Source organism: Palaemon carinicauda, chromosome 6, assembly GCF_036898095.1.
Source record: "Palaemon carinicauda isolate YSFRI2023 chromosome 6, ASM3689809v2, whole genome shotgun sequence".
In the NCBI taxonomy this organism is placed as follows: Eukaryota; Metazoa; Arthropoda; class Malacostraca; order Decapoda; family Palaemonidae; genus Palaemon; species Palaemon carinicauda.
Window position 1 is genome coordinate 96,753,563 of NC_090730.1, and position 10,000 is coordinate 96,763,562.

At 38.0% G+C, this 10,000-nt stretch overlaps 1 protein-coding gene across 3 annotated transcripts in view; it reads left to right on the forward strand.

Annotated features, from left to right (window-relative positions):
• Positions 1-10,000, forward strand: part of LOC137642602 (cytosolic Fe-S cluster assembly factor NUBP2 homolog) — a 164,827-nt gene that overhangs the window by 65,737 nt on the left and 89,090 nt on the right. For 2 of the 3 annotated variants that reach the window (XM_068375303.1, XM_068375305.1), the window contains one exon: positions 383-475. In XM_068375303.1, the coding sequence (XP_068231404.1) occupies positions 383-475 (93 nt within the window). Of the gene's footprint in view, positions 1-382; positions 476-4,696; positions 5,549-10,000 lie in introns of those variants that run through there. The other variant, XM_068375304.1, reaches the window with a different exon arrangement.

Consider the following 10,000-nt stretch of genomic DNA (forward strand, 5'->3'; position numbering starts at 1 on the left):
GCAATAAGTTAATTGAAATTAGAATTAGAATTAATACAATTTTCAATTAACTTATTGTTTCTATAGACTTTTATTTGTATTTTATTTCATAAGTTTTGTACATATATACATTTTCAACTTCACAGAACCTCATGATGGACAATGTCAGAAACATTCATAAGAAGAATAAATGGAAGAGAATGTATGGATTTATCTAATAACACAGTTCCTCACTTGACTACTCTTTCTTTCGTCTTAGAATTATATTATTGGTTTACAGTTACGTTAAGGTATGTGAAGAGAAAAAGGTGAATATTTTTTTCTTCAAATGAAACAGTTCTCATAATTCAGTGCAGCTATTTATTAAAAGAAAATATGTTAATGTTTCTCATTTATATTTCAGTAAGCCAACCTGACCCAGATCAGCAAGTGATTGATGTCAGATTAAAAGCTATTAGGCACAAGATTTTAGTATTGTCTGGAAAAGGTGGAGTAGGTAAGAAATCAATCAATAGATCTTCCTGTACTTTCACTTAGCTTTCTTAAGGTATATAAGTAACTTATGATAAGAATATGAATCTTGAGGGACTTCACATCCAAGTTGGGTTGGGGAGGTCATGCAAAGGAGACCTATGTGTTTGGTAATTTGTCCCCTCTGTTTGCAGTATTTCACATATGTTGGAACTATTGGTGGTATTCCTGACATTGAAGAAGCTGTCCTAGAAAGAACTCGCATATAAAGATTTTCATCGACAACCAGACAGCAGTCTGTCTTTGAAAAAAGAGGATCTTGCTCAAGAACCCTAAATGCAAATGAAAACACATTTCATCACATTAATGTGATGTTTGTATGTTTGTACCTCTCCCAAGTCCACCTATCAGACTCTCTCAAGGTGTTAGAGGATGTTTTGTATACAGAATGCTGAAAGTTCAAACTACTTTGGCTCATGAGGCGAACTCTATTAAAAGTAAAGCCTTTGAAGTACTCTAAAGTAATATGAAAATTATCAAATTTGACCGCAAAATTTAAGTACCATGAAACCATGAAATTCTTCTCACCGATTTTATACGTGAACTTTGCCTCTACAGGGTACAGATATTGATTGTTTGGTACAGTATAGCAAATATTGTAAAGGTGAGTTTGTTTCATGCAGTTCTCAATATAATACCTCACTTTGGAAGAATCAGATGGCATACTTTGAGAATATTAAGAAAGGCTTACAAAAGAGCAAACTATTAACCACGGTTTCACTATAACAGGGGCGGATGAGTGATTTTTCGGGTGAGGTGGGGGCCCCATAAAGCTTGAAATGGCACTAATGTCGGGAGGGGGGGGGGGGTCTTTTTTATGAAGAAACACCCTTAGATGCGATTTCCTAGCATCAACAAAATCACATTTTTGGACGATTTTTATGATATGCAATTTGTACACAATGACGAATTTGCCAAAAAATACTAAAAATTTTAATTTTTTCCTGTCAACTCATTCCAATAACGATCAAGTGATCAAGTTAGGACTCTGAGTTTTCTAAGCCTACCATCTTTTTACTTGTGATTTATATCTATCATTTGTTTTCAGCTCCAATTTTATCTTTAAATGTTTAATGGCTTTTTCATTTTTAATTTCCTCTAATTTCTAGTTTACCAAAAACAATTATCTGATGTTTTAATTGATAATCTGATGTTTTAATTGATAATTATGTTATTTGTTTTTGGTTTTAAACTATTGTGATAAGGTATGAAGATTAAACCTCACAAACAGAGAATTAGTAGTTCATACACATGATAATTCTGCATTGGTCATAAAGAATCAATGTTTTTAAAAGGCCTATTGTTGGATAAATATGTATCACTCGGGTGTTGTTATTTCTATGGTTAGCTATGCATCGCCTAACTCTTTGGCGCCAAGATCCCACGTCTTGGCGCGGACCTTAGTAAGGTTGTAAACACTGTAGGATTAAAACGTGCTTCCTAATAAACCATCAACACGGGAATAGTGCTCCTTACTTGCCCTGTCCATAATATATCGTATATAGCACAGTGACGGAATATTACCTACGCAAAATGTCGGGATTTCGTAGAAGATTGCTGAGAGGCACCCCTAGATAAACAAGACCCAGAGACGCCAGAACCGTAACCGACCATGGTGCAACAGTGGATCTCAATGCATTAGTTCAGGCATTAGGTACGGCAAATGCAAACAAGTGGAATTAATCCAGCACTTGGCAGGGGGAACAGCAAGCATATTTCCCCTAAAAACTGCATGTATGTGATGTCAGTAGATGATTTTAGGCGCTGGAAGCGATATACTGAGGACTGGGTAAGGATCAGCAAATTTTCCCCTAGTCAGGTGGTATGAATATTAGGCTACTATGCGAAGATAAACTGCAAAGTGCGATAGATGCCCAATTCTCCTCAGCCACTTGGAACGCCCTTGAGGTGGAGGACTACTTTGATGCCTTAAGAAAAATAACCACAAAGACAGTGAACAGGGCGGTTGTGTGGGATAAGTTCTTCACAGGAAGACAGTGAGACGAGGAAACGGCAAAGGAATACATCTACAGGTGTCAGCGGGAGGCCCTCGAATGTTTGTTTGCATGCCCTAATTGCAGGGAGGATTTATGTGAATATGTGCTGTCAGGCAAGATTGTGAGCGGCATTCGGAATCGGAAGTTAAAACAGGACATTTTAGAAAATTTTGAAAAGTACAATTCTGTGAGTGCAATCATGGCAAGTGCGAGGCATTTGAAGAGGTAGTACGGGAATGTGGGGACCCCACACAGAGAGGGGAACAAAGAGAGGTCATCGAGGCGGACATCGAGGGGGAGGAGGAATCACCGTTACCACTGGAAGAGGTAGCGGCAGTGAAAACAAAATATCAGAAAAAGAAGGAAAAGGTGTCAAAATAAAGCTCCAAGGCAAGAGTGAATGGCAAGTTTTGCTGGTTTGCACACCCGAGGGGCTGTGCTAATTGCCCTGGTAACGCTGCGGAATGTTTTCATTGTGGAAAGACAGGACACTTTGCCAATCGTTGCTATGGGAGCAAGAGTCGTGCGCCTTCGCCGCGAACCACATCGGCAGTGGTCAAACGCGTATGCCGAAAACGAAGCCAGCAGATGGCAGGTCTGAGGCGTTAAGTGTTGGCTCTGCGTCGTGCTCGCAACCGACTGTGGACGTTACGGTCTTGTGTTGTAATAGCAATAAAGGTTGCAAATTAGAAGCTGTAGCAGATACTGGGGCAGAGGTATGCATTGTTGGGTCAGTCCAAGCACGTAACCTGGGAATTCATGTAAAAAATGTAAATAAAGCAGAAGTGAACCTACAACATGCAGTAGGAGGTCTAATGAATGTACTAGGGTATTGTCAGGTTAACATCAATTGTGGCAATATGTCAACAGGTGAACGTAAATATTTTGTCAATGGGACACGAAAATTGTTTCTGTCATTAAGCGCATGCAAATCTTTAGGGTTGGTAGATCCGAATTTCCCAAATCACACAGCTTTGAATATTCATGGAAATAAAATTGCTGGCATAGTGGGGAGTAATGAAAGACCCAACGAGCTACCATACTCTCCTACAGAGGAGAATGTCCCCTTATTCAAGCAATGGCTGCTGGAATGGTTCTCAGGTACAACATTCAATGTGAATAGAAGACCCTTCCCTGTAATGAGCGGCAAACCTCACCATATACACCTGCTACCAGGTGCGGTGCTGCCTGCCTGTCATACATCAATTTCTGTCCCTAAACATTGGGGGAAAAAGGTAAAATAGCAGATTGATGAGGATGTGTTAGCAAGTGTCTTGCAACCTGTGCCTACTGGAGAAGTAACAGTGTTGTGCCCGCATGGTGGTGGTAGCCAAAAAGGACGGAACTCCGAGGAGGACTGTTGAATTTCAAAAGCTCAATTCATGCTGTAAAAGGGAAACTCATCATACGTTTGCACCGTTTGATGTGGCGTCAAGTGTCCCGGTGCATACTTTTAAAATTACGGTCGATGCACACTGGAGATTCCGTTTGGTAGTGTTGGAAGATGAAAATAAAGATTACGACTTTTATGACCCCTTGGGGACAGAATCAGTATTGTCGCACACCCATGGGGCACTGCGCTGCCCCAGACGCATACACCAAAAGGTTTGATGAGGTAATTGTAGATATACCTAGGAGATTTAAATGAATTAATGATATATTATTGTATGATTCTAGCATAGAAGAGGCGTTTTGGCATACTTTAGATTTATTGTTAGTGTGTGAGAGGAATAGAGTAACTCTGAACCTGCACAAATTCCAGTTTGGTGAAAGGTATTTGAATTTTGTGGGATATAATGTTGGGTGGGACACATCTGCCTTCAGAGGACAAACTGGCTGCTATAAAGAAGTTCCCGATGCTTGTTTAGCCCACCTTATCCGATATTCGGTCGGGGTTTGGGCTGGTCAATCAGTTGGCCCCCTTTATTGCAACGACCCCTGTCATGACACCATTTAGGGAATTATTGAAAAAGGGGACCTGTGAAAAGGTGTATTTGGAAGAAATTTTGATGTCTAAATTTGAATATGCCAAAACTGAGTTGTGTAAGTTAATATCTGAGGGTTTGCATTATTACGACAAAACAAGACCAACCATTGTTATGACTGACTGGTGTAAAGAGGGAATGGGCTTCGTCGTATTACAGCAATATTGTTCTTGAGTATGTAATGATGTACCTTTCTGTTGTCAGTGGGGTTGGAAGTTAGCTTTGTGTGGCAGCAGGCACCTCTCAATACAAGAATTGAACTAGGCCCCATCGAGGAGGAGGCTGCAGCGGTGGTCTGGTCTCTGAAAAAAGCTCGTCTCTTTTTGCTGGGCTGCCCTAACCTACTTCTAGTAACTGATCATCGCCTGCTCGTTAAGTTGTTCTGCGATCGGGAGCTGAAACACATTGAGAATCCAAGACTGCTCCGATTAAAAAAATCCCTTCATTATAAATTCTCAGTCAAATACGTGGTAGGTGAAAGGAATACTGCTGCTGATACCTTATCTCGGTACCCAGGTTTGAAGGCCTCACCGAATGAGATCGACATGGAGGACGTAGAGGAGGTATGCAGGATAATGTGTGCTGCAATGATTGCGTCATTTCGTGACGTAGATAGTGACATAATAATAGACAGTGAGGACGTTGAGAAAATTGCTAGCAAAGATGACGATTATCAGTTGTTATTGAAAAGAGTAAGAAACAACAACTGGCCTGAAAGCAGGAACATGGTTGAGCCTGCATTAAAGTCATATTTTCAGGTAAGGGAACGACTTAGCCACATCAATGGTCTGGTCACCTACGCCTTCGACGAGGGTCACATACGTCTGGTAGTACCGCAAGCCCTGAGGGTTTACAGTATGCCTATGTTGTTTAGGTAATGCGTAGCTTTGCGGGGGATGTAGCATAAGTATGTATCAGTAAAGAGTCGGGTGTGTTATGTCTATGATTAGCTACACATTGCCTAACTTGTTGGCGCCAAGACCCCAATGTCTTGGCGCGGACCTCAGTAAGCTTGTACTCACCGTAGGATTAAGGCGTGCTTCCTAATAAACGATCAACAAGGGAATAGTGCTCCTTACTTACCTAGTCCATAATATATCATATACCTATCTATTAGTGAAAATTTATATATATATATATATATATATATATGCATATGTTAATATTACCATTTAAGTCACAACCCTATTTGGAAAAATAGGATGCTATAATTCCAAGGGCTCCAACAGGGAAAAATAACCCAGTGAGGAAAGGAAATAACGAAATAAGAAACTACAAGAGAAATAATGAATAATCAGAATAAGATATTTCAAGTACAGTAAAAATATTAGAATATATCAATCATATATAAAGTATAAAAACTTGGTATAGAGACTATGGCACTACCCAAGGCTAGAGAACAATGGTTTGGTTTTGGAGTGTCCTTCTAGAAGTGCTTTTAACCATAACTAAAGAGTCTTCTACCTTTACCCAGAGGAAAGTAGCCACTGCACAATTACAGCGCAGTAGTTAGCCTCTTGAACAAAGAAGAATTTTTTGGTCAGCTAGGTGTTGTCAGGTGTTTGAAGACAAAGCAGAATGTGGAAAAAATAGGCCAGACTATGCGGTGTATATGTTGGCAAATGGAAAATGAGCCGTAACCAGAGAGAGGGGTCCAATATAGTACTGTCTGGCCAGTTAAAGGACCCAATAACTCTCTAGTGGTAGTGTATATATATATATATATATATATATATATATATATATATATATATATATATAAATATATATATATATATATATATATATATATATATATATATATATATATATATATATATATATATATATATATGTATGTACCTCTGTCGTGGAAATGTGGCTTGCTTTGCTTTACCCTTAAAGGTAATTCTCTCTCTCTCTCTCTCTCTCTCTCTCTCTCTCTCTCTCTCTCTCTCTCTCTCTCTCTCTCTCTCATATTTGGATCTTTTCTAAAAGGAAGTAAATGCTGAGAGATATTCCTGTGTATTATGTATATATATATATATATATATACATATATATATATATATATATATATATATATGTGTGTGTGTGTGTGTGTGTGTATATTTATGTGTATATAAGAATATATATATATATATATATTTATGTGTATATAAGAATATATATATATATATGTATATATATATATATATATATATATATATATATATATATATATATATATATATATATATATATATATATATATATATATACACAGAGAGAGAGAGAGAGAGAGAGAGAGAGAGAGAGAGAGAGAGAGAGAGAGAGAGAGAGAGAGAGAGAGAGAGAGATTAAAAGCGAAATTATACAAGAGATTATTCGAGTGGCATATGTGGATGAGATCATGGTGAGAGGTAGGTGGAGATGGTTTGGGCATGTTTTGCTCTACTCAAAAGATATTAGTTCATCAAACTTTCAACTGGGCTCCAAAAGGCACTAGAAGAGTTTGAAGACCCAGGTCTACATGGCTGAGGACTATGAAGCGTGAAGTCGATAAGGAGTGGAGAATGGTTGATTTAAAGGCTCACCATAGAGACGACTGGTGAAATCTAATCGAAGCCATTTGCGTCAATAGGCGTAGGGGGAGATGATGATGATGATTATATAATATAGACTAGAAAGGGCCACCTTTGGACACAAACTCGAAACGTACAATGTCAGGACCCTGTCCAGGGAAGATCTTGCAGTGTTACTAGAAGAGCTGAAATAAATAAATTTAAAAGGAGGTCACATCATTTGCTTCAGAGGACATGAAAGGAAAAAATTAAATGGAGCTGGTTTTATTGATAAAAATCGTGCTGGTAACATTGAAATATTTTTTTATCATCATTGATAGAATTGCCGAATTGAATATCAAACTAGATATTAAGTGTAAAATGAAGATCATTCAAACTTAGCACCAACAGCATCCAATACATTATATTAAAAGAATATAAGACTCTATTTGCATTTGTTTTGGGTAATTCCTATGTAAAGTAGGTCATAAGAAGAGAGGAGAATCACTTGTAGACAAATTTTGAGTAGTCATAAGAAATGACAGAGGAAACATCTTTGCAGAAATTGCTGAAAAAACACGATCTAAGATTCATTAACCCCTATTTTTATATATAGAAATGAAAATAGAAAATTAGCATGGCGAAGCCCAAATGTACAAATGAAAAAACGAGATAGATTTTATTCTCAGTGAAAAACTTAATTGTGAGAATTAAAATTTGTCTAGATCTAAGTAAAGAAAGAAAATTTTTTATCTTATGAAAGAAAATATAAACTCCTGTAATGAGAGAGAGATATGATGAGTTTAGTTTAGCAATACAAAATAGGTACTCCTAGCTACGTGACGAAATGGAAGCTCATAAATAAGAAATAGTAATTTAACAAAATTTGTAATGGAATCAGCACAAAAACTTGGTGGAATTTTTTTCTGAACAAGAACAAAAAATCTAATAAAGAAAAGATTTGAAATACGGGTAAAATCCGAGTAGGATGAAATATAACTAGCAGAACTATCCAAAACAATAAACAAACTAAAAGCATAAGACATTCGTAAACACGATCAGACCAAAATTAAGATGGCACTAAAAAAAGAAGAAGCATTAAATTGGTGAACAGAAGACTCGGAGCAGGGTTCCAACAGATATTTGCTTTAACAGATGAAAATTGATATATCAATAAAAGAGATGGAGGGATAAAAATTGCAGAGGATACTACCGCTAGAAAGTTATGGGGTCCTTTGACTGGCCAGACAGTATTACATTGCACCCTTCTCTCTTGTTACGGTTAATTTTTCCTTTACCTACATATACACTGAATAGTCTGGCCTATTCCTTACAGATTCTCCTCAGTCCTCATACACCTGACAACAATTCCTCTTCATCCAAGGGGTTAACTACTACACTCTAATTGTTAAGTGGCTACTTTCCTCTTTGTAAGGGTAGAAGAGACTCTTTAGCTATGGTAAGCAGCTCTTCTAGGAGAAGGACACTCCAAAATCAAACCATTGTTCTCTAGTCTTGGGTAGTGCCATAGCCTCTATACTCTAACCCACTCTCTTGGGTTAGAGTTCTCTTGCTTGAGGGTACACTCAGGCACAATAATAATAATAATAATAATAATAATAATAATAATTGCTCTACAATGGTATACAATAGTGATATAAGAAATAACTCTGCCAATAGAAATAATGAATGATAATAATACTACTACTACTACTAATAATAATAATAATGATAATAATAATAATAATTGCTCTACAATGCTATACAATAGTGATATAAGAAATAACTCTGCCAATAAAAATAATGAAACATCTGAGCTGGTACCAAAATTAACAGTGAAAGTAAAGAAAGCATTAAAAGGCATGAAATGAGGTAAAGCAGACGAAGATGGCCTTGCAAAGGATTTGATAATAGATGGAGGAATCAATATCTGGCGGTATATCCCCCATTCCGCATTCCCAGGGATATTGGCGGGTCTATGCTTTCTCATAAGCAATTCATCCTTAAGATAATAACAGGTGGGAGACTGCTGCACCTCCGTCTCATCCACCACACGGTACAATAACTCTGTTAACATCTCATCCTTCCGTTGCAATCCTAGCAGCCTTTTCCGACTCACTTGCTTGTCCTTCTTCTAATGCTGAGTTTTTTATTTATTCCAAGTCCATTGCTGCTTTGTCTTCATGTCCACTCGTCTGTCGTTCCTCTTCTCTCGGGCTGTCTCGGAAGCTCCCCTCTTTCGTACCATTTTGGGAATCCTCTTCTTCGGTAATCAAATCTTCTAAGTTCATCACTCCTTCAGTTTCTCTGTCTTCTTCTGCAGTCACTTTTTTCGTCATACTCCTAGTCGTCACACTAGTAGAAAACAGATATGAGTAGTCCTTCTTGAGTTCAGTCATAGGACTATACTTCAATGGTTTCTTCGTTACTATTGGTCAAGGCACAAATGGCACTCCACCAACCTCATTACCTAGCAGGGGCTCTACTCCGTTGACAGCCAATGAATCCTTTACCGCAAAATCAAAATGATCTTACACCAACTCGCATGAGTTTCAAATAGCAAATAGGAGTAACTTCCTCTCCTCTGATTCCCTTCAAAATGACCGAATCTCCTGTGAGAGACTATTCCACCAATGGGTGTACACCTCGTGTCACTACACTATGGTTACAACCTGTGTCGCGCAATATTTTGACCTAGGTCTGCTCCCCGCCATCCAGAGTCGCTAACATACCTTCATAAATATTGGGTTTAAAGGCATCCACGCTGTTTGGGGTTGTCCTGTTCGTCGTGTAAATGTTAGCTGGCCTACTTTCTTCGTCGTCCTTTCCCGTTAATTTCTTCGTCCTCGCATTCTATGAAGTGGAATTATCCTTAACCACTTGGGTGACTGCTTTCGGTTGATTCGACCAACATTCCTTAATGATATGGCCTTTCTTGCCACACTTGTAACTGATAATATTAATTTTCTGCACGTTTTTCACAACA